The 25,936-nt window shown below is 40.7% G+C and overlaps 1 protein-coding gene across 5 annotated transcripts in view; it reads left to right on the top strand.

Moving 5' to 3' along the window:
* METTL13 (methyltransferase 13, eEF1A N-terminus and K55) overlaps nucleotides 1-25,936 on the top strand; it is a 63,614-nt gene that overhangs the window by 8,448 nt on the left and 29,230 nt on the right. For 3 of the 5 annotated variants that reach the window (XM_037013643.2, XM_037013639.2, XM_017642659.3), the window contains 3 exons: nucleotides 546-761; nucleotides 2,952-3,083; nucleotides 4,337-8,170. In XM_037013643.2, the coding sequence (XP_036869538.2) occupies nucleotides 546-761; nucleotides 2,952-3,083; nucleotides 4,337-4,611 (623 nt within the window). In that variant the 3' untranslated portion in view covers nucleotides 4,612-8,170. Of the gene's footprint in view, nucleotides 1-545; nucleotides 762-2,951; nucleotides 3,084-4,336; nucleotides 8,171-25,936 lie in introns of those variants that run through there. The other 2 variants (XM_037013642.2, XM_037013641.2) reach the window with 2 other exon arrangements.

Genomic DNA, 25,936 nt, shown 5'->3' on the forward strand with positions numbered 1-25,936 from the left:
TGAGTATGTCTTCCTGAAGCTCACTGTACTTTTGGCCCATCATGGTGTTGATGTAGGTCTCTAGAGTCTCGGTTCGTATATTTAATCCCATGGCTGTCTCTCACTTCGGTGATTGTTTCTTGTTTCTTATCTTTCTTCCATTCCCCTGGGGTTGCTATGGTTTCTCTTGTGCTGAGGTCTAGGATTTGCACCTTTGTTTTACTGTGATTTCTGGAACTCGGATGGATTGCCCTTGCTTGGTTGATGTGTGTCAGAGAGCATTTGTGGTCTTTGAGTCCATGCTTGGAATCTTTTAAGGGACCATAATACCCTTGGTTCATCTTCTGGATCTGTAAAAGTAAGGACTGTGAGGCCAGGGTTGAGTTTTCAGACGTTAAATTGACTCCTACTAAGTTCCTGGCACGAGATGAGTGGCCAGGTCTCTAAATCTTGTGTCCCCCCTGGGCAAAGCCAACAATCCAACTCCCTCTTGTGTGCTCCCCAAGGCTGGTACAAAGCTTCCCAGTGAGCAGATAGTAACATAATACTCTATTCCTTTGTTTCAGAGACACCACTGGCATTGTTGGTGGTAGGCCTGGGTGGGGGCAGCCTCCCCCTCTTTGTCCATGATCATTTCCCAAAGTCCTGCATTGATGCTGTGGAGATCGACCCCTCTATGTTGGAAGTGGCCACTCAGTGGTTTGGCTTCTCCCAAAGCAACCGGATGAAGGTCCACATTGCAGATGGCTTGGACTATATTACCAGCCTGGCAGGAAGAGAAGGTAATGTTTTGGTGAATTTGGAGGGGTGTTGAGGGAAGATTAATCCAAGATTGTCAGGCCTGCAAGAGCCCTTAGAATTCATCTCTAAGAAGGTGGCATCGAAATCATGCCAGTCTTTCACCTGTTCATCTGTTCATTCATTTGTTGACTTATTTATTTAATAAGTATGTAAGTCAGTCATATGTTCAGCTGTGCCAGGGGCTGGGGTATGCCAACAGGTAATCTTGTCTGCCCTTGTGGTACAAACAGACCAGTGGGCTTCTCTTCTTATTCTCTTCTGACCCTGTGACCTTGTTACTTCTCCACCATCCCAAGAGACCTGAAGTCTGTAGCTGGGTAGGGAAAAAGGAAAGACTAGCTGGGGTGCATGTTGGAAGATGTGTTTTGTACATATTTAAGCTGGAGGTAAAGCCAGAAATAGAGCAAAACAGAATTCCTGTAGCTCATTGGTTCTAAACCTCTGAGATGTTCGGCAAGGTCTGTAGCCTTTTATTTTGCTTGTCATAACGATTGGGTAGGGATGCTTCTGGCCCTCAGCAGGAGAGACCGAGGATGCTGCTAAACACCCAGAAGTTTACAGGGTGGCACCCGGGGACAAAGATTACCTGGACAAAATGTTGGCAGTGCTAGGGTCGAGAAACATTGGTGCACATGCTATTGATAGCCCTGCTGCTCCTGGAATTCAGCTCCACTTACAATCATTTGTATCCCAGACTTAGGACAGAAGGCATATTAATGTTCTGCAGTAGTCCCCTGACACTTTTGCAACTTAATTATAGGCTGCTGGTGACTGGAACTTTCTAGAGCATGAGTTCTTCAGGGGGAAATCATTTAAGTTGGTTTACTCCTAAGTGAAGCTGGGGAGCTTAGGTTCCCCCCACCATCCTTTTTGGTCTGAGTTTCACTTGATTAGATGCTCGAGTGTCACTTGATTAGAATAACTTCCAGTCAGGGCATGGCAAGCTAGAATGCCTTGGGTGAGTGGGGCTGGGATAGACAGATGCTGCCTTAATTTTAATTGCAAACTACACTCAACTATGTCAGTTTCACAGGTTCCCTTTCTGAGGCTGGGACCAGTTGGGGGCCCAGGCCCAAGGTAACTAATACATGTGAAGCTTTTAAAACAGTGCCAGGCACATGGTAGGTACTCATAATGATGCTGTTGCTGTTACCACCTGTAGGGCACTTTTTGAACAGCCCTGGCCATCGTCTCTAACGACAACCCTTCAGAGTGTTGGAGGGCTCAGGGCGGCTAATGCGGGCTGTGGTTGTTTTGGACTCCAATGAGCCTACATGTTCTGCTCTCTGAGAAACCAAAGGCAGGTCTGTGCTGTGAACATGATGGCGTGTGGCAGTCCTAAGCAAGTATTTATTAATTACTGAATAGTCATTGCCATAGCCTCAAAGTGTGCTAAAAATAAGTCAGTGGCATTGCAGGTCTGCCTTGCCTAAAAACTTACTTAATAGTAAGGAGATCTGATTCATTATTAGTTCTTTCTCACCTATTTAGAAAAATCCTTTCTTTCTTGAGCCACTTACTGTTCAAGTAACTAGAAAAGATACACTAACTTTAATTTGAGAGCATTTTCTCCTAGGAGGCAACATATGCTATTTTCAGACTTAATTTAAAAGTACTATTTGCTGGATCAACCAACCCCTAAAGGCTGAGGTGGCTGCTCTGTTTAGATCAGTGGTTGTCAACTTAGACTGTACTTGGAATTACCCGGGTTGCTTAAGAAAGATAGCAGTGGCTTTCTGTCTCCCTCGCATCTATTCCTTGCCACCCCAGGATTTTTGACTCAGTTGGTCAGGAGTGAAGCCAGGTTCTGTCATATTTAGAACTCTCTCAAGATGACTGTATTCTGCCAGGATTGGAAATCACCAGTATAGGTGGACTCTTAATCACATAATAATCACACAGAAGTGGGCAGATAGGGCAATGTGTGTGCCTTTAGGAGGTGCTTGTAAGTCTGGAGGAAGAAGGTGAGATGAGAGCTCTGTCTGTAATGGGGGAGCACTCACAGCAGAATGCTGATGACGGTGGCTTCTGTGCCCTTACAGGTGAGCCATGTCATCCTCTGACATAGCCACCTGTGCCCACTACAGATCCCAGAGGAGATGTAGTATAGGAATGTAAATGGCCTTATTTATCTGGCAAAGACAAAGCCTTGTTTGCTTCTCTTTTCCCAGCGCGGCCTCACTACGATGTCATAATGTTTGATGTGGACAGTAAGGACCCAGGGCTGGGCATGAGTTGTCCACCCCCAGCGTTTGTGGACCAGATTTTCCTGCAGAAGGTCAAAAGCATCTTGGCTTCTGAAGGTATGAAGAACAAAAGTCTGTGAAGGGAGAAAGGATGCATCCTTAAAAAAAATATTTTTAATGAAAAATGCAAATTTCATAAGCATGTAGCTCGATCATTTTCCCCAAATGAAAAACACCCATTTAGCACCACCAAACAGAACATTTTCAGCCCCTAAGAGGTCACCCCCTTTGAGTAACTTACCTTCCTTTCAAGGGGAACCACTATCATCACTTCTATCAGCACAGCTTAGTTTTGCCCTCTTTTGTTCTTTATGTAAGTGGAACAATACAGAATGTACCCTTGAAGTGTTTGTTTTCTTTCACTTAACATGATGTTTGTGAGAATCATCCATAGTGTTGTGGTGACATTGTTCCTTTTTATTGCTATGTAGTATTATTGTATGACTCTCCCACAATCCATTTCTTTATTCTGCTGGTGGCATTTGGGTGGCTTCCTGTTTGGGGCCTTTCTAAGTAGTACTGCCATTAACTTCCCAGTAGATGCCTCTGGGGGAATCATTTTGCAGTCTCTTGGGCATGTATGTGAGGTGGTAGGTGCTAGACTGTAGGTTATGCATATGTTGAGTTTTTGTAGATGCTGCTCACAGTTTTACAAAATGGTTGAAGCAGATTCACACCAGCATGACAATGCTGGCTACCATTTGAATTCTTCCCACATATTCCAGACTAGGCATATGTTGTTTCATCTTCATAGCACCCATTTTCAGAGGTGAATAGATTTGCTGAGGGCTCTAAGCCAGTTTTTGTGACTTGAAAGCTGGGGCTCTTAATCCATATGCTCATGGCCTGCTGGGTGCTCTGATTTGGTTTAAGTAGTGTACTGAACAGAGTTGATTTAGAACCTTAATTGTTACAAGTCAGGATGATGTTGGCCCTCTCATTGGCCAATAAATACTCCATAATGTATGTGTCAAAAGCATAAAATCCCTGTGGAGTTGGTACTTCTTTCCTGGGGTATTCCTTCTCAGAGCAATTCTTTGAGAAACAGGCATGGAGAATGGCAAAATAACATGTTAGCTGCAGATCAAGAAATTGGCTTGATGTTTTCTCATGGTTCACATACTGCCTATGCTTTTCTCTCTCTGCCTTTGTGTGCTGAGTGTTCTCTGCAAACTCCTTGCCACCGTAGGTGTGTTTCTTAGTCCACCAGCCTACCTGGGGCTGGATCGGTATATTCCTCAGAGCTGAACCTGGGTTCCCGCAGTTCCCTGATACGCAGTCATTCTGACTCTTTCCCTCCCATGCTGCAGGTGTTTTTATCCTCAACCTCGTATGCCGAGACATGGGGCTGAAGGACTTGGTGCTGGCGGGGCTCAAGGCAGTGTTCCCCCTCCTCTATGTCCGCCAAATAGAAGGTGAAGTAAACGAGATCCTGTTCTGTCAGCTGCATCCTGAGCAGCAGCTTGGCACACCAGAGCTTGTGGAAGTAGCCCAGGCCTTGGAGCAGACCCTGAGGAAGCCAGGGAGGGGTTGGGATGACACGTACGTCCTGTCAGATATGCTCAAGACTGTGAAGATTGTGTGATCGCTGAGGCCAGGCAGCCCTCTTGGCTTTCGACGAGACTGGCCTTGGGCTCCTTCCTGGTCTGCTAGAGATCATAGAACTATAATGCACAGTACTTCTTAAACTTCCTGTTTTTCTTGGTTTCATACTCAGCTCCCTGCGACCTCAAGCTTGGGTTGAGTCCCCTTTGCTCCCTGCCCTGGATTGTGGCGTTGAGTAGACCTGATGCCTTCACGAGCACACGCTGAGCTCCTAAGGACTGAAGACAATCAAATGTGGTGCTGGTTTGCTTTTGCTTTATCTTGTTGGCTCTTTAGGAATGATCTCAGGTGAGGGAGCGGAGCATTCTGTGCCAGCACACCAAACAGAGTAGGCTCTCCATAGGCGCGAGGTGATTTGAAAGAACACCTGCCATCTTCCACCAAATGGAACTGCCGAGGACCTGGTCCCCTGTTTTCAGGATCTGCGAACCCACTCCAGCGTTTAACAGCTCTCCTCACTTTCCCGAACCTCGCCGAAACCATGTGTTTTGTTCTCGCTGGAGGGAGTGGATATAATTGGCCCATGTATGCCAGCCTAGCAGACTGAAGTCTCTGGTATTGGTTTACTCATACTTACTGAGTGCCAGCTACATGCAGATCTGGTGTAAAGAGCTGTGGTCTAAGAACAGTTGCCTGAGAATGGCCAGAAGCATGGACTGGCAATAAAAATGCATACTTTCCAGGAGCTTTCCTAAGTGATTTACCTACACTGTCTCATTTAATCTGACTGAAGAACAGTTAAACCAAACCTACATCTAACCCAAATCTCACTTGAGTTGGAAGCATCAATCTTACCTGTTATTGAAACTGTTAAACCAGCAGTTCTGAGACTGACTTGAGTTTCATCTCTCCTAATCACACCAAGGCTGACTTAATGAGCGGTGCTGTGGAAAATAGGCATTGTTCCCAGTCACCACCTTGGCTTCTCTTCCCACAGTCCCTTCACAATGGACTGGAACCTCTGGTGGTGAAACATATTTTAGGTTGTCATCCTTAACAGAATTGCATCAGCCCATTGAGAAGGGCTTGAGTACAGTGTTGGTTTTGGATCTTTTCCACTAGAAATGCATGGTGTTCTTTAGGGGAGGGTCTTCCCCTCGAGTCACATGAAGAGGCTATGTCCCTCCAAGGCCCTGCACCCCAAGGGGCCTCAGCTTGGGAATCCCCACTGTTTTCCAATCTGTGAACTCATGCAGTGTCAGGATAGGTTATGGAGGCAGAGGGGTAAGTCAGACAATCTAGTCTGACTGCCCTTTGCTCAGATCACCATCTCGTGCTGTGCACAGTTCAGAGCAGAACACTTGAGTGGCACAGCCACACTAGGAAATTACTAGAATGATGACAAGATCTCAGCTGTATCTTAGGAAGAGTTGTCCAAGGAATTAGGGAGGTTCACCAGCGAGAAGCCTTTGGAAGTGGGAAGAGCACTCGGGTGGTGATAATTATCTTAAAAATTTTGAGAAACTGGGTGTGAAAGCACAGATATGTGTGCCTCTAGTGGCCGCAGAAATTCCATTGGCAGCTTTCAGCTTAATTTCCTACAAAGAGATTTGTACTAACAGAGACCTTTATGTTCACGAGAACATGTGGTGACTCAGGCTGTTGACTCAGACGCTAGTCTGACTCCCCTCAGTGTGCTCACTGAGCTGTGAGGAAATGCTTTTGGGTGCACAGCAAGCCATTGGCCTGTATCCCATCTTTCCCACTTGAGCTTTTTTGGGGTTAAGGGGCATTTCTATTTTATTTTTTTATTGAGGTATAATTGACATACAACATACTAGTTTCAGGTGTACAATGAAATGATATTTTTATATATTGCAAAACAGCCACTACAGTAAGTCTAGTTAACATCCAAAAGCTATTCACTTTTGCACTGATGACAGGCAAATAGGTCTTCATGAGAATTTTGCCTAACTTTTTAGGCATGTGATTTCTGGAAGAGGGGAAGCTTGTAAACTCCAATTCTTTCCTGACTAGACAAGTAACTTAACTGTGTGCAGTGGGCCAGGTGTGAAATAGGCTAGGCTGACATGCGACTACTCAGAGAACAGATGCCCTCTGGAAAGGCAGCAGCTGAGAGTCATCATGCAGGACGGCTGTCCCAGGAGAGCTAGATCTTTCCAGAGAAGCCAGAAATCCGGAATGTATGTGTATGTGTGTGAATATTAAAGTGTAGGCTAATCAGAACACATCTTCAAGCCATATTCAACCTGTGGGCCAGTAATTTGCTCTTCCACTACAGGGGACAGCCTGCAGAGCATTTGAGAGTCAGGCATACTCTGAGTGAGCAGCCTGGTGACTACCGGTCATAGAAGTCTATTCAGGTGTCATCTTGTGTCATGCCCTACTGTCCTTGGGATAGTGTACAGTCTAACTTCAAGGGCTAACAAAGAACTGAATGAGAATAAACCGCATGACAGATCTCCCCTGTAACCACCTTCTGCAGCAAGGAAAACGCAGTGAGGCTGGCTATTGCCCCTTCTCCCCGTTCCTCCCCCTACACACCATTTTTTCAGTGTGTGTCTCTAGTCTTGCATCTTGACTCAGCTTGCTAACTGGGCCACTTCTTGAGTCCACGTTCTCATGGATAAACCAGTAGTTCTCAGCTGCACATTGGAGTTATCTAATGTGGTAAGCAGAATAATGGTCCCCAAAGATGTCCATGTCCCAATCCCAGCAACCTGTGAATAGGTTACATTACGTGGCAAAGGGAAATTAATGTAGCAGATGGATTTGATGTTGCAAATAGGCTAACTTTAGGGAGATCATCCTAAATTATTCAGGTGGGCCCCGCATAACCTTTAAATGTGGGAAAGGTAGGCAGAAAAGTCCATCAGTAATATCCGAGAAAGACTCATCATTTCCGGTCTTGAAGATGAACTCAGCCTCTAGAAGCTGGAGAAGGTAAGAAAGTCAACTCTCCCCTAGAGCCTCCAGTAAGGAGTGTAAATCTGCCAACACCTTAATTTTAGCCCAGTGAGACCCATTTTGGATGTCTGCACTATAGACCTATAAGACAATAAATTTGTGTTATTTTAAGCCACTAAGTTTATAGTAAGCTGTTACAGCAGCAATAGGAAACTAATACACCTGGACATTTTTTTTTTCTTTCTGTGATGAGAACTTTTTAAGATCTACTCTTTTAGTAACTTTCAAATACCCAATACAGTATTGTTAACTATAGTCATGTTATTACACATTACAGCCCCATGACTTTATTTTATAACTGGAAATTTGTACCTTTTGACCTTCACCCATTGCACCCACTTCCCCACCCCCTGCCTCTGGTAACCACTAGTCTGTCCTCTGTGAGCTTGGCTTTTTAAAATAAATTCACATATAAATGAAATCATACAATATTTGTCTTTCTCTGCCTGACTTACTTAGCATAATACCTTCATGTTCCATCTCTGTTGTTGCAAATGGCAAGATTTCATTCTTTTTTGTGGCTAAATTGTATATATATCCACATTTTCTTCACCCATTATGGACTTAGTTGTTTCCATACCTTGGCTATTGTAAATAAATGCTTCAGTGAACATGGGGGTCCAGATATCTCTTTGAGTAAATGTTTTCTTTGTCTTCGGATAAAAACCCAGAAGTAGAATCATTGGATCACATAGTATTTCTGTTTTTAATCAAGGAACCTCCATAGTGTTTTCCATTGTAGTTGCACCAATTTACATTCCCACCAAGAATGCATTACCTGGGAAACTTAAAAGTATTTAGGCCCGAGTTCTACCTTCCTCAGATATTCTTATTAAATTGATATGGGGTGTGGCCTATGCATCAGAATTTTAAAAAGCTTTCTGGGTAATAATGTGCAGTCCAGTTTGAGGACCACTGAGGTAGAAGTTCTGTGAGTGGCTATGTTACTGGGTAGGGAGGTAGTTGCTCTTATCAGTGAATATCAGCTTGGCCCAGATGCAAGCAGCAACAGTCACTTGTTAAGCGGAATGTGTTCTCCCACCTTGTCTAGGAAAAACACGGTGTGTGCCTTTACTCAGTCTCACAGCACTCAGATGCCAGATTTCCCCCACACCAAGTAATTCTCCAATTCTCCAACCAACTTGGTGTCATACAATTCAATTCAGATATGACACTCTTCCTGGGGTTAGTGCAGACCCCCTGCGAATGTCCCCCCATCTCACTTCAGATGCCAATCTCAAAATCGCAAGTCCAGGTTGTTACCTGTGCTTCTGACGTACTGGTATATAAATCAGTGGTTTCTATGACCCACTCCTCAGGTTTGATAGTTTGCTAAAGCAGCTCAAAGAAACCAGGAAAATAGTTTACTTAGATTAGCAGTTTATTATAAAAGAATGCAACTTAGGAACATCCAAATAGAAGAGATACACAGGGCAAGATGCAAGGTATGTAGGAAGGGACATGGTTCTTCACTACCCTCGGCATGGTTGCCCTCCTTGCATCTCCATGAGCTCACCCACCCGGAGGCTCTCAGAACACCGTACTCGGGATTTTTATGGAGGTTTCACTGTGGCATGATCAATTATTAACTCAATTTCCAGCCCCTCTCCCCCAGAGGATGGGGTTGGGGTGGGGCTGAAAGTTCAAGCTTGTCATCATGGCTTGGTCTTCCTGGTGACCAGCTCCTATCCAGGAGCCCACCTGGAGTCACCTCAGAACAAGAGATGCTCGTATCACCCAGGAAGTAGCAGGAGTTTTAGGAGCTCTATATCAAGAACTGAGGTTAGAGACCAATAGGTACTTCTTTATTATTTTACAGTCCGCTACTCTCAAGCACACCTGCACTCTTTGCCCTTTGAGTGGATGACAGCAGGATGAAGCAGTCAGCTAGCTGTGCAGGGTCATTTCCTCCGCAGAGCACAGCGGCCCTGTTCCCCACTATAACTGGGCCCCTGAGTGTACACCCTGAGGACTGCTTCATAAAGCTGAAAGATTTTAGTTGAGTAAACCATAGGAAATCCAGTTTCCCTCTTGTGGCTAGACTTGCCATTTGGTCTCTACCAATTTGTCTACAGGTAGTAGTCAATAAGAATTAGAACTCTTAAGCTGGATTTTTCTTTTTTATTTTCAATAGACATTTTTTTTTTTTTTTTTTGGAGAGGTTTTTCTGTGCCAGACACCAAGTCTGTGCTGAAGATAGAAAGGAAATGACAGAGCTCACTGACTAGCTTGGGAGACAAATTGCAACACATGGGTGAATTCTGGAACCACATGTGCACAAACCGTGAGATATGCCCAGATGATGGTCAGGTATTTGCTAAGAGTCTTCTTAGATCTGTGTTTGAAGAGACAGGAAAGAGTCCCAGTCTCAATAAAACCGCCCCCTTCCAATCAATGGTTGAAGGTCAGGACACACTGTTTTGCTCTTCCAGCTCAGGGCTGAGCTGGTTCCTGTGCTTCCCAGTAGATGGCAGTAGACATCACATTTAAGTTCTTCGGTGTCTAGAAAATCCTCTTTATGAGAGCAGAACTCTTTGAAGGACCTATTTCACCAGAACCATTGTTTCCTGCGGCTTTCTCTCTTCTCTCTTGATGAGGTCAGACTCATCCTTTGCCTATTTTTCTCGCTCTTCACTCAGTACCCCACCTGCTCTGCTTTGTTACGATCTGCCTCTTTTTCCTCCCATGCATCTCGAGAGAGAGCATGCTTCCCTGCAATCAAGGAGGCCTGAGGTGGGGGAACACTGCATGGACACAGAGAAGCTTTTGCCTTCCAGCCTATAGTTTTAGAAATCATGGTGAGAAATCGAGCAATGGGTAATGTTAATACGGTGTGAAGGAGCTTAAATCTAGGAAGTGCATAGAAATAAAAATGTAGCAAGATCCCTCTGGGCCTGAGCTGGCGTGTCAAATTTTCTGCCGTCATGTAAGTCATTTAATAGTAGTAAATTAGTAGATATGGGGAGGGGTGGTGAAAATAAAATTTGATTGAAATAATGGACTTGTGTTTTTCAGTGCAAGCTGCATAGTGGTCTCAAAAAAGAAATGTCCGAGTCTTACCCTCTGGAACCTGTAAATGTCACCTTATTTGGAAAAGGGTCTTTGCAGGTGTAGTTAAGAAATCATCCTGGATTAGGGCAACCCTAAATCTAAAGACAAGGTCTTAGAATTGAAGGGGAAACAGGGGAGACACAGAGGAGAGGCCATGTGAGGACAGAGGCAGAGTGGAGAGATGCCCACATGCCAAGGATTGCTAACAGCCACCAGAAGCAAAGAAAGAGGCACCTAGCTCTCCTTCAGAGCCTCCTCAAGGAACCGACCCTGGTGACTCCCTGACTGAGGATCTTCGGCCTCCCTAATTGTGAGAGAATAAACTTCTGTTGTTCATGCCACCTAATTTATGGTGATTGGTTTCAGCAGGCACAGGAAATGAATATGTTGCCTAAAAGGATTTTGTCTGGCTGCTCCACAGAACCAGAAACTGTATGGCCTCTGGGCCATATGTACCTACAGATGTCTTTAGTTAACCTTCAGAGGACATTTTATATAAAATCTGGATCTCTGGCTTCTTTTGAAAACTTGGAAGCTCTGGCAATGCCAGGCTTATGTCCTAACTTGGCTAGAATAGGTAAGCATCTGGCCCTTTTAGATTGGCCATGTCTGCTACAGTCCCCACTGCTTTATCTGCCTCCTTCCTGCATTTGTTACATGCCTGCCTCTGTAGGTATTTGAGTCTGTGGCTCCTGTAAATGCATCAGGATTGGTGGGTTAGGAGATAGAATCTTTTCTGTTAGAATGGGGAGAATTTGTAGTAAGTAGTTTTGGGAGATTTATATATAGTGGCACAGTGTACAAGATGATTCTGAGATGTGGTTGCTCAGCAAAATTGCCTGCAGATTGACCATTTTCCATGGAAGACCCCAGACCTACCACATTGAATCTTGGGTGTGTATGTGGAGTGATGGAGAGAATAGGGGTAGTGCCCAGGAATCTGCATTTTTAAAGCTCTCAAGCAATTCTGATTGAAAACAGGCCTTAGAACAGCTGCTATGGGTTGTTATCTCTAGGTCTAAAACAGGGAAGCAGTGTAGGTTTCTTATCCCACTGGAGATTTTCAAAGCATATTATTTTAAAACAATATTTTCTGAAGAAAATTGGAATTATTTGCAATATTTTGTCAAGCTTAGGGTTTGACTCCATTGACTTCTTTCTATGTATCATCAAAACAAGGTAGTCATTTTAATGACAGCACAGACATGAACCCCTAATTAGTATTATGATGATATGTTTTATTTATCCAGGCAATATAGTCATAGAAATTTTTTTCTCCCTGTTTTGGTGGAGGTTGGGAACAAGCTGAGAAGAGGATCTGCAGGGCTGGCTGACCTGCTGGCGGAGCCGGAGGAGTACCATCTGTAGGCATAGTATTAGCTGGGTAGAGATTTATTCTACAACTCTGAAGTAATGATTTCCAGCTTCCTACTTTAAAATATTCCTGGATCTCTACTGATCTCCTGAGGATACTAGTAGACCACCTGAAGGAACGAGTAAGGAAATGTGGTGGGCATATTCATAGAAAGTTGTTAGGCAAAATGAAATTATTATAATTTTAAGGAAAAGTTATATACATTTGGCAATTCTGCAAAGTGTTACATACAGATTCAGTTCACATGTATCTTATTAAATGGTTCCTTTATTTGATAAGCACTTATTCAGTGCCAGACACTGTTCCATTGCACTAGAAATATTGCAGTGAATAATAATAAAAGCCCCTGCTTTCATAAGCCTTATGTTTGGCAATGAAAAATGAAAAGATAATTTCTTTAGTATGTGGCTGGTGCTTTTCATAGAAAGCATGCTTGTTATATGGATTATATTAATTTATTAATTTTTGAGGCATCTATGCCAATATGTCTTGCAGAAAAACAAAGCTGACTTCTCACTGAATGCTATTAGTCCACAGAAGCCATGAAGTGCAATTTTCAAGTTTCAAGGGTAGCAGCAATTGAAGATTTGCATACCTAGTATTCTCTTTACAAGCAAGGGTATTTTCTCATGGCCACCTCAGCATCTGTTTCACCATTCAGAGTATGAATGAGCTCTGGGCCATTTGGAAACTGGACAACAGAACAATTTTCTACAAAGTGTCTTCTGAATGGGCTAGGCCATCCAGTCCATCCTCTGGTTATCATATGGAGCATCCAGGTCTTACCACCAAGCCACGGCTGGGGATGTCATTCTTAAATTCCTGCTCCCCTAGACAGCACAGTCGTAATAGGGAGGGCTGGCCAATGATTATAAGGATAGACTGGACTGATCCCAGGCCATCTACTCATGAGAAGGGGCAGAGCCAGAGCTAGAATCTATACCTCTAGGCTTCCAATCCAGTTCTTTCTACCGCACCATGCCAACCATCTTTTCTCTGTAAGCACAAGATGATCCTGTGCAACAAGATATAGCAACATGAAGATTGTAAAATGTAATCTCTGTTTTGCTATCAAATCAGGATTGTGGGACTGAGAAAAATCACAGCTGTAAAAGTCAGGGGTGCTACCAAAACACAGAACTGCAGTGACTCCAGGTGTGCCAGTCAGAGCAGAACTAAGCCCACCCAGAGCTGAGGCTTCAAGGCAGCAGTTCCAGGCTCTTTACCTTCAAAAGTAAAGTCAGCCCTTTAGGATTTTCCTGAGGACCACAGATAACTGAAATGAACTTATTTGACTATGTCTGCAGAACCATGTAGTCTTTTTAGAGGCATCTTGAAAGTGGGCATTTAGGAAATACTAAGAACACGTAGATAATCTTACTTTCAACATATCTGAGAGTGATGAGTCCAGAGGCCACACTCTGAGAAGCCAGCATTTAAAATTAGCAGGGAGCCACAATAACAAGATAACTTTTTTTTATTAAGGTATCATTGATATACAATCTTTTGAAGGTTTCACATGAGCAACCTTGTGGTTACTACATTTCCCCCTATTATCAAGTCCCCACCACATACCCCATTACAATCACTGTCCATCAGCATAGTAAGATGCTACAGAGTCACTACTTGTCTTCTCCGTGCTATACTGCCTTCCCCATGCTCCCCCATATTATATGTACTAATCATACTACCCTCTAATCCCCTTCTCCTCTCCCCACCAACCCTGCCTAACCCCTTTCCCTTTGGTAACTGCTATTCCATTCTTGGGTTCTGTGAGTCTGCTGCCGTTTTGTTCCTTCAGATTTTGCTTTGTTGTTATACTCCACAAATGAGTGAAATCATTTGGTACTTGTCTTTCTCCACCTGGCTTATTCCACTGAGCAGAATACCCTCTAGCTCCATCCATGTTGTTGCAAATGGTAGGATTTCTTTTCTTCTTTTAGCTGAATAATATTCCACTGTGTATATGTAACACTCCTTCTTTATCCATTCATCTACTGATGGACACTTAGGTTGCTTCCATATGTTCGCTATTGTAAATAGTGCTGTGATAAACATAGGGGAGCACATGTCTTTTTGAATGTGTGATCTTGTTTTCTTTGGGTAAATTCCTAGGAGTGGAATTCCTGGGTCAAATGGTATTCTATTTTTAGTTTTTTGAGAAACCTCCATATTGCTTTCCACAATGGTTGAATTAATTTGCTTTCTCACCAGCAGTATAGGAGGGTTCCCCTTTCTCCGCATCCTGGCCAGCATTTGTTGTTTCTTGTCTTTTGGATGTTGGCCATCCTAACTGGTGTGAGGTGATAGCTCATTGTGGTTTTAATTTTCATTTCCCTGATAATTAGTGATGTGGAGCATCTTTGCCTGTTGGCCATCTGAATTTCTTCTTTGGCGAAGTATCTGTTCATATCCTCATTTTTTAATCAGGTTATTTGCTTTTTGGTTGTTGAGATGTGTGAGTTCTTTATATGTTTTGGATGTTAACCCTTATTGAATAAGTCATTGACAAATATATTCTCCCATACTGTAGGATGCCTTTTTGTTTAACTGATGGTGTCCATTGCTGTACAGAAGCTTTTTAGTTTGATGTAGTTCCATCTGTTCATATTTGCTTTTGTTTCCCTTGCCCAAGCAGATATGTTCAGGAAAAAGTTGCTCATGTTTATATTCAAAGGAGTTTTGCCTATATTTTCTTCTAAGAGTTATATGGTTTCCTAACTTATATTTAGATCTTTGCTCCATTTTGAGTTTACTTTTGTGTATGGAGTTAGACAGTAGTCCAGTTTCATTCTCTTACATGTAGCTGTCCAGTTTTGCCAGCATCAGTTGTTGAAGAGGCTGTCATTTCCCCACTGTATAGCCATGGCTCCTTTATCATATATTAATTTACCATATATGTGTAGGTATATTATGTGGGCTGTTTATTCTGTTCCATTTATCTGTGGGTCTGTTCTTGTGCCAGTACCAAATTGTCCTGATTGCTGTGGCTTTGCAGTAGATCTTGAAGTTGGGGAGCATAATACCCCCCGCTTTATTCTTCCTTCTAAGGGTAGTTTTGCTTATTCAGGGTGTTTTGTGGTTCCATATGAATTTTAGAACTATTTGCTCTAGTTTGTTGAAGAATGCTGTCGGTATTTTGATAGGGATTGCATTGAATCTATAGATTGCTTTAGGCAGGATGGCCATAAGATGACTTTTATATTTTTCTGATGTATGATCTTATATTCCTATTTTAGATATAATGATGTTTAGAGACCATCGTTTCACTTGCTTCTCACCATTTGATCTTTTTCCAATAGATGTATCCCAAATGTCCTTATTCCCACTGTCTGTAAGTACAAATGAAGTCACATTTAAGAGCAATGATTCAAATTTCCAAGGTGCTTGCCCCCACTTGCTTAGGGGGTTCTAAACCCCACATCAGATGCTGCCTGCCAGCCACCCCATCAACCTTGGCAGTAGCTGGTTTGTCCACCTTCTGCTCTGGTCTCCTTCAGTCTTGTCAGCTGCCAGCTGCCTGTGCACTACCTGTTCTTACCTGGAAACTTCTAGGGCTGTCTCTGGCGCTCATGAAGCTACAGGACAGTCAGGATGCCAAAATGACAGTGCATCACCATCCATTCTCTGCCCAGAACCTCACTGGATCTAGTGCAGGAGGATTCCTGTCCCTCTCCTGTCCTGAACTGTATCTCTAAAACAGCACTGCTTGGAGTCTAGGCCAAAACCCTCAGGGCTGTTCTGATTCTGCCTGAAGAGCTCTTAGGTGGCCCAACTTTGGCCTCATGGACCTTCTAGGCCTCACTCACATGAAAGCCATGTCTGCTTCCTTGAGCTGTATGTCTTTATCAGACACACTTGGGTTCCCCAGAATCCTCTTCTCTGGGATTCTGCTGGGACCCACACTGGATAGGAGGGCTGCAAGCACACAGGAGCGGGCATGGAACCATCACTCTTTTATTTCTTCCTTCTTTCAGGGTTATCAAGCACTGGCCACATGCCAAATGCTATGCTGGACCAGTTGGGGTTCAAAAATCAAGAGCCTCGTATTTTGATAAGCCATCAAATTGGGTTAGGCTGCTAAAGATGATGGCTCTGGAAGATGAGGGTAGAGAGGAGGGAAGCCAGGCTGGCCTCTCTCCTTTGCCTGGCTCTCTGCGGCCATTGTTGACACACAGCTGCAGCTTTGGGAAAACCGAAAGCAAAGATGACAGAGCAGTTCAGCTTTACAAAAATTGTTCCTGTACTTTTTTGCTGAGAGAAGAGCTTCCCCAGTCAGGAATTAATATCCTATTAGTTCATAGTTGTAAAACATAGCTGTTAAGAGGAAGAAAGCTAACATTTATTTAGGGCTTACTATGTGAGAAGTACCATACAAATGTTACATAATTTTTTAAATTTGATATTATTTTGTTGAGGCTTTTTGTATCTATATTTCTGTCTGTTATCAGGTAAGAGATTTGGAGATTTTCTCTCAGGCTGTAGCTTGTTTCATTTGCTTAAGGGATATTAGTTTAAATTTCCTGTTTCTTTTTTTTTTCTTTTTCTTTTTTGGTGATGTCTTTATTTGGCTTTGGTATCAGAAGAATGCTGGCCTGATAGAATGAGTTAGGAATTATTGCCTCCTCTTCAATTTTTTGGAAGTATTTGAGAAGAATTGTTGTTGATTCTTCTGTAAATAGTTGAAACAATTGATAGGTAAAACCATATTGTTATGTAATTTATTTTTATTAAGGTATCATTGATATACAATCTTATGAAGCTTTCACATGAGCTACATTGTGGTTATAACATTCACCCATATTATCAAGTCCCCCCCGCCACACCCCAGTGCAGTCACTGTCCATCATCATAGTAAGATGCTATAGAGTCTCTTCTTGTCTTCTGCCTTCCCCCTGAGCACCCTACATTATGTGTGTTAATGCACCTTAATCCCCTTCTCCCTCCCTCCCCACTTGCCCTCCCTAACCCTTTCTGTAACTGCTAACCCCTTCTTGGAGTCTGTGAGTCTGCTGCTGTTTTGTTACTTCAGTTTTGCTTTGTTGTTACACTCCACAAATGAGTGAAATCATTTGGTACTTGTTTTTCTCTGCCTGGCTTATTTCACTGAGCAGAATACCCTCTAGCTCCATCCATGTTGTTGCAAATGGTAGGATTTGTTTTATTCTTATGGCTGGATAATATTCCATTATGTAACATGTACCACTCCTTCTTTATCCATTCATCTACTGATGGACACTTAGTTTGCTTCCGAATCTTGGCTATTTAAGTAGTGCAGCAATAAAGGGGTACATATGTCTTTTTGAATCAGGGATCTTGTTTTCTTCAGGTAAATTCCTCAGAGTGGAATTCCTGGGTTAAATGGTATTTCTATTTTTAGTTTTTCGAGGAACCTCCATATTGCTTTCCACAATGGGTGAACTAATTTACATTCCCACCAGCAGTGTAGGAGGGTTCCCCTTTCTCCACATTCTGGCCAGCATTTGTTGTTCCTAGTCTTTTGGATGTTGGCCATACTAACTGGTGTGAGGTGATAGCTCATTGTGGTTTTAATTTGCATTTCCCTGATAATTAGTGATGTGGAGCATCTTTTCATGTGCCTGTTGACCATCTGAATTTCTTCTTTGCAGAAGTATCTGTTCATATCCTCCACACATTTTTTAATCAGGTTATTTGCTTTTTGGGTGTTGAGGTGTATGAGTTCTTTATATGTTTTGAATGTTAATCCCTTGTTGAATAAGTGGTTGACAAGTACATTCTCCCACACTGTAGGATGCCTTTTTGTTCTACTGATGGTGTCCATTGCTGTACAGAAGCTTTTTAGTTTGGTGTAGTCCTAGTTGTTCATTTTTGCTTTTGTTTCCTTTGCCCGAGGAGGTGTGTTCAGGAAAAAGTTGCTCATGTTTATATTCAAGAGACTTTTGCCTATGTTTTCTTCAAAGAGTTTTATGGTTTCATGACTTACATTTATATCTTTGATCCATTTTGAGTTTACTTTTGTGTATGGAGTTAGACAGTAATCCAGTTTCGTTCTCTTACATATAGCTGTCCAGTTTTGCTAGCACCAGTTGCTGAAGAGGCTGTCACTTCCCCATTGTATATCCATGGCTCCTCTATTATATTTTAATTTACCATATATGAGTAGGTTTATATCTGGGCTTGTTATGTAATTTTAAGAAAGCAACTTTATTGAGGCATAACTGGCATACAACAAAGAGTACATGTGGTGGTTATCATGGTGGAGAGGTTGGGGTGAATGGCTGGGGAGGGTAAGGGGGATAAAGTGGCAAAAAATTCTCAATCACAATATAAGTTGGTCATGGGGATAGTAGTACAGCAAGGAGAATACAGCCAATGATTCTGTAACATCTTCCCATGTTGACAGATAGTAACTGCACTGGTGGGGGTGAGGATTTATTAATATTATATTATTAATATGGGTAACTTGTTGAACCACTGTGTGGTATACTTAAACCAATATGTTTGTATATCAACTATAATTCAACTAAAAATATACATGTTTAGATCATGCAATTTATTGTTTTAACATTTGTATATACTACTACCACAATCAATATAATGAACATAGCCATCATCCTTAAAAATTTCCTTATGCCTCTTTGTAATCCCTTGATCCGATTTCTTCCTATCTTAATTCTTGTCCTCAGGCAACCAATGGTCTGTTTTTGATCACTATAGATTCATTTATATTTTCTAGAATTATATTTTTATGGACTCTTTTTGTTTGATTTCCTTCACCTTTGAGACTCATCTTGTGTATATCAATATATCAATTGTTCATTCATGTTCATCATTGAGGAGTATTACAGTGTTCATATACACCACTAGTTATTTACTCACCTACCTGTTGGTGAATATTCAAGTCATTTACAGTTTAGTTATTAAAAATAATGCTTCTGTGTTCAAGTTATTGAATGGGCATATGCTTTTCTTTCTCATAGTAAGTATATATTTAACTTCTTATGAAACTACTCAACTCTTTTTCAAAATGGCTCTATCATCTTACAACCTCCACTGTGTTTGAGAGCTCCAGTTGTTCCAAGTCTTTGCCAGTACTCATTCTGGTAGTCTTTTTAGTTTTACATATTTACTGTAGTGATAATAGTTAGCAATACTGAGCATCTTTTCATGTGCTTATTTGCCATATGTATTTCTTTTTTGGTGAAGCGTCTGTTCAAGTCTTTTGCCCATTAAGAAAACTGGATTGTTGGTTTTCTTATTATTCAGTTTTGAGAGTTCTTTATATATCCTAGACTCTTATCTGAATTTTATCAGATAGGAGATTTGGAAGTTTTCTCTCAGTTTGTAGCTTGTCTTTTCATTTTTGTAAGAGTATCTCCTGAAGAGCAGACATTCTTTATTTTGATGAAGTCCAATTTATCAATTTATTCTTTTTGGATCATACTTTTCATCCATACCAAATCTTTGGCTAACCCAAGGTCATATAGATTGTCTTCTCTGTTTTCTTCCAGAAGTTCTATAGTTTGAGATTTTATATTTAGGTCTAGGATCTATTTTGAGTTAATTTTGCATGTGGTGTGAAGTATGGATCAAATTTTTTGTTTTTTTATACAGATATATAATTGCTCCAGCGCAGTTTCCTGAAAAGACTCTCCTTTTTTAACTCCACTAAATTGCCTTTACACTTCTGTCAAAAATGATTGTTTAAATATGTGTTGGTCTATTTCTGGACTGTCCCATTCCATTAATTTATTTGTCTATCTTTATGCCAATACCATGAGTTTTGGTGACTAACTTTGTAAGTCTTGAAGTCAAAAGTTTAATTCCTTCAAAATGGCTCTTTTTCAAAGTTGTTTTAGTTCTTCTAGGTCATTTGTACTTCCATATGAATTTTAGAATCAGATTGTCAATATTCACAAATGCCCAAAACTCTGCTGGGATTTTGGTTCAGATTATATTGACTCTATAGACTAATTTGATAAGAATTTACATTTTTAAAATATTGAATCTTTTGATATAGAAGAACAGTCTATCTTTCCATTTATTTAGGTATCCTTTAGTTTATCTCAACAATGTTTTATAATTTTTAATGTATTATACATCTTTTGTCAGATTTTTCTCCAAATACTTCATATTTTTAATGATATTGTTAAGCAGTTTTTGTTTTTTTTTTTGAGAGGGCCTCTCTCATATTTATTGATCAAATGGTTGTTAACAACAATAAAATTCTGTATAAGGGACTCAATGCTCAATGCACAATCATTAATCCACCCCAAGCCTAATTCTCATCAGTCTCCAATCTTCTGAAGCATAACAAACAAGTTCTTACATGGTGAACGAATTCTTACATAGTGAATAAGTTCTTACATGGTAAACAGTACAAGGGCATTCATCACAGAAACTTTCGGTTTTGATCACGCATTATAAACTATAAACAATCAGGTCAAATATGAATATTCGTTTGATTTTTATACTTGATTTATATGTGAATCCCACATTTCTCCATTATTATTATTTTATTTTTATTTTTATTATTTTTAATAAAATGCTGAAGTGGTAGGTAGATGCAAGATAAAGGTAGAAAACATAGTTTAGTGTTGTAAGAGAGCAAATGTAGATGATCAGGTGTGTGCCTGTAGACTAAGTGTTAATCCAAGCTAGACCAGGGAAATAAAACATCCATGGATGCAGAAGATTGCTCTCAAAACAGGGGGGGTGAGGTTCTAAGCTTCACCTCTGTTGATCCCCAATTTCTCACCTGATGGTTCCCCTGCGACTGTGCCTGTCTTCCGGGGCCATACAGGGAAATGTAAAGTTGGTAAGTGAGAGAGAAGCAATATTGTTTGAGAAGGTTAGCTTTTTACTTCTTTGCAGATTTATGCCCTGTGGCTTCTATGCCCAGCATTTGTCTTGAGGTATCTTTACCACTTGGAAGAATTATGATACTCCGTAAATTCGATATGAGGCACGAATTCTATTTAAGGGTTGTAATTAGGAAGGAAGAAGAAAAGCTGTAGAAGTAGCAGACGGAAAAAAACATGGGAAGGTTGATTATTTCTTTGACGTATCTTCTTGTAGAGTAACTTAAGCATGTATAGGTTTTAAACTACTAATTAAATTGCGCACACACATTAACATAATATGAATACAGTTACATAACTAAAGCAGACCTATAATTACCAGCCATCTCCAGTGAAACCAAGAAAACCTATTAGGCATTTGTGAGAATTTATCTATGATATGATGGATATTGTCCAACTGAACTTGAACAGTCTGAGAGAAATCAGACAAGTTAAAACAACCCATTCCTGGGAACTGTTCACATCCCATATGTTTTTTGAACAGTAGATAGTCTGTAGTTGTAAGATTTTGGAGCGCTACAACTTTGTTAAGCAGTTTTTTAAAACTTCATTTTCTGATTGTTTGTTGCTAGCATAGGGAAATATATTTATATATATTGATTTTGTTTACAGAAACTTTGCTAAACTCATTTATTACAGTAGATTTTTTTTTCAGAGTCCATAACATTTTCTTTATAGACATCATGTCACCTGTGAATGAAGAGTTTTACTTCTTTCTTTCCAATTTTGTGCCTTTTATGTGTTTTTCTTGCATTGTTGGACTCCTAGAACCTCCCATACAAATGTTGAACATGAATGGTATGAGTAAATATCCTTACTTGTTCCTGCTTAGGGGAAAGCATTCAGTTTTTCACCAATATGTATAATATTAGATATAAATTTGTCATAGATACCCTTTATCAGATTGAACAATTTGCCTTCTATTTCAAGTTTACTGAGAATTGGGTTTTTTTTTCAATCAAAGATGGATATTAGATTTTATCAAATAACTTTTCTGCACTTTAGAGATTTTTTTCCTTTTCTGTTAATAAGGTGAATTATGTTAGTTGATTTTTTAAAAAAGCAATCTTACATTTCTGGGATAAAGCCCACTTGATCATGATGCATTATCCTTTAAAAATATTGTTTAGTTAGATTTCCTAACATTTCCTTCTGAATTTTTGCATTGGTGTTCATGAGGAATATGAATAAGTAATTTTTTTTTCCCTAAAATGTCTTTGCTGGTTTTGGTGTCAGTATAATGCTGGCTTGTAGAAATAGTCAGGAATATTCCCTCTTCTTCAATTATCTGAAAGCATTTGTGTAGACCTGGCATTCTTTCTTCCTTAAATCTTTGGTACAACTCACTGATGAATTCATCTGAGTCTGGACTTTTATTCTGTAGAATGGCTCTACATATAAATTCCATTTCTTTAATAGATATAGGTATATGCAGACTTCAGAAAAATTCCTTCTAGAGCGAGCCTGGTCTTTTCTATCTTTAAAGGAATTTCCTCTGCTGTGACCTCAGTTATATATATCTTAGGATTCTTGAGATTGTCCCACAGCCCACTGATACTCCATTTTTTTCTTCTCTGTTTTAATTTTAATAATTTCTATTGTTATGTTTTCAAATTCACTGATGTTTTCTCTTACAATGTTTAATTTGCCATTAATTTCATTCATTGTATTTCGTCTCAGGAATTGTAGTTTTCATCTCTAGGAGTTTGATTTGAGTCTTTTTATATCATACAAATCTCAAAAATATTTAATTCTCCTCCAGCTTCTTAAATGTGTGAAATACCCTTGTAATTGTTGTTTCACACCCTTGTCTACTAACTCTATCGTTTTTTTTGGTTGTGTGGTTGGTTTTGATTGATTTTTGTCCCTTCTTATTATGGGCTGTTTCTTCCTGCATCTCTGCCTGCTTGTTAATATTCAATTGGTTCTTCTTGCACATTGTGTATTTTACATTTTTGGGTGCTGGATATATTTGAATGCCTATAAATATTCTTGAGCTTTGTTCTAGGACATAGTTAAGTTACTTGGAAACAGTTTGATCCTTTGGAGTCTTGCTTTTGAGGTTTGTCAGAAACACGGAAGAGTATTTAGTGCAAGGTTGATTTTGTGCCCCACTGTTGAGGCAAAAATCCTTCTAAGCACTCTGCTCTGAATTATGGTTTTCCGCTCAGGACAAAACAACTATTCCTGATCTTATGTGAGCTGTTGTGGTTATTTTTCCTAATCTTTATAGTCATCTATTGAATACTTGAGGGAACTTTCTGACTTTCAAACTCTAGCCACTTGATCTCTCTGGACTCTTCTCTGTGCATCTTCAATCACTGATCCCATCAGGCTGCATGTCAGTCAGTTCATGGACCAGGAACTCTTCAGAAACACCTGGCTTAATCACAAAGTTCACCTCATTTCTTTCCCATCTTTCAGGGATCGTTGTCCTTTATTGTCTGATATCCAATGCCTTAAAATTCATTGTTTCATGTATTTTGTCTTGTTTTTCTGTTGTTTACAGTGGGAGAGAAAAAGTCTGTCTCCTTTTACTTGATTTTGTTGGAAATGGAAATTATAGCATGTGATTTAGTCCAAATTAAACCTGATTTTCCAATGAAGATTTTTAAAATCCCTTTTTCTCATATGAGAATATCTTGGTGCAAAGAAGTTTCATTCTAAGCTCATTAAAAGTAAACCGATGTTTTACATTCAGGTGTATTTCCCTCCAAAGCCTGCATTCTTTTCATTGTGCTAAGCTCTCGGAGCTGTCCGAAAGGCATTCAGGGCTGGATTTTAGGCCAGTCTCTGACTTCAGTGATATGTATGAGCTTATTCATGTCATGCAAATTTTCTATGTCAGGGAACTCGAGGGAGCCTTTCAATTGCTCTGACTACTCTTGAGGCCATGACTGACATCTCTTCCTATAGGCCATGTATTTTCAGCCTGGTTTCCTGTCTCCTTTAAAGTGATAACTCTGTCCTATAAAGTTATTTTCCTCTGAAACTCCCTTCTCATCCAAGGGCTTAGTGCAGTGGCTGGCACACACAAAAAAATCCCTGATAACTGATTATTGAATGAATAAATAAGTGCATGCATGCATGCATGCATGGTGGGCTGAAGAGAAGGTGCAGGCCCTTTCCTTGCCTTTTCCCAATAACCACAGCAGGAGGTCCCAGGCCTCTGCAATTCCTTTAATCTCATTAACATTGGTGTCCAGAGTCTGGCCCCACTAGCTCAAGCAGGACCTCTAGTTCTCTTAAAACTCCTGCCCCAACCCCTTAACTGTATTTCTGAATTTTTAAGAATTTGCAAAGGAATAGCTACCAAGTACTTTAAATTATTGGAGGGAAAAAGGCAATAATTGTAGTAACAGAAATAGAAGGTGGTAATTTTTTTGTTCCTTCAAGTCATAAACCAAAGTCTGAAATTCTGACTGTACTAGTTTTGAACTATGAGTGTCGCCTGTTATCAAGAAAGCTATGAAATTCATAAAAAGACACTTTTCTCTGGTTTAAATAGCTCCTGCTGAACAGATGATGAGAGGATGTCACACTTAGCCATTACAAAGAGACTTGAGCACCTTCCTCCTAGGAGGCCCTTTACAGCCCAGTGGGCTATAGAATAAAGAGGAGGGGCCATAATAGAAAATTCTGGCTCAATCCCATATACATTTGTCTATGTCCTTCAGGCATGGTGATATTTCCCATTCATTGCCTGAATTCACAGAATGGTTAGTCTTCAAGGCTAGACTAGGGCCTTGGGAATTCAGTTAAATTTAGCTGCTGTTTGTGGAGTGTCTGCTCTGTGTTCAAGATGGTGGTGCTCTTATAGAGGTGGTCTTTGGCTTTCTGTTTGGTGGAGGTCTCACTCCTTACCTCCTCAGTCTAAGGAGAGAACACTAAGAGGTAATACCTTGGGGCCTCTGATAGTGTTAGGAATGCCCAGAAGCTTCTCTGCCCTTCCTAATCACCATCTGCCCCCTGCCCTCTGGCTCCCCCACCTTTTCCCACCAGTCCTGAAGATGCTACAGTGTTTAGAAATGAGTTCAGGTAGATCCAATTAAAAATACAGCATGCTATAGGTGCTTCAATTTGTATTTTATTTGCTTATTAAAGTTCACACTTTAAAGTGGATATTTAATATATGTTAGTCATATCCATATATTTATTCATTTCATCCTTATAATATTGTTAGTGATAAGTGCTAGAATTTTCTCCACTTTCCTCAGGTGAGGAAATTAAAAAGGGTTAAGGGATTTACCACATAAATGAGAAGTTGAAATTTAATTTAAATTTGGTCTGTTGATTCTAGTTCCATTGCTCATCTCACTGTACCCTTTTCTCTCTGCGGGGCCTCTTTATGGGCCAATAATGTTTGTTTTTGCTCCTGAATTGACCTGTCAGTAGTGAGCAGCATGAGTGGGAGAAAAAGCACTAATTTTGGCATTAGATAAACCTTATTTTAAATCCTGGATCCATCACTTAAAAGCTGTGTGACTTGGGGCAAACTGATTAAGTTCTCTGACTCTCAGTTTCTTTACCTTTAAAGTAAGGATAAAAGTACCTGCCTTCCAGGGTCACTGTTTTGAATATTCTCAGAGAGCATGTACCTAAATGCCTGCACACTAAATACCCTGGGGCATTACTGGCCATTCAGGTCTCACTTCTTTCACGATGCATCCTCTCAGTCTAAGTGAAGCTTGTCCTCCACAAAACCTTCCCTTATTATTTTCAGACCTCATGAGTCTACCTTTTCTCTGAATTACATCTATAATGTCTACTGTTCAAGTTAATTAATTGTATATTGTTTCATGTTCTTAATCTCAGTTCCTGACTAGATTGGAAGCTCTGGGGAGGTGCTGGACTAGGTTTTGAGAGCTCTGGGTATGCAAAAAATACCTGATGGAGGGTGCTGGCTTAGATTCTTTGGGGAGTAATTCTTGTAGTCATAGTAGAAAGTAGAAGCCAGGCTATTCCAGTGCCACAGGCTTGTACTAACATGTCCGGGTCATATCACTGTGAGGTAGTGAGAAGTTAGAAAGCAGGCTTTCCATTTGCCAGCACACATATTTGTAGCAATGATGGGAGATTTTGATAATATATCTCCTCACTGAGTTACC

This window comes from Manis javanica, chromosome 11 (genome assembly GCF_040802235.1).
Source record: "Manis javanica isolate MJ-LG chromosome 11, MJ_LKY, whole genome shotgun sequence".
NCBI lineage: Eukaryota > Metazoa > Chordata > Mammalia > Pholidota > Manidae > Manis > Manis javanica.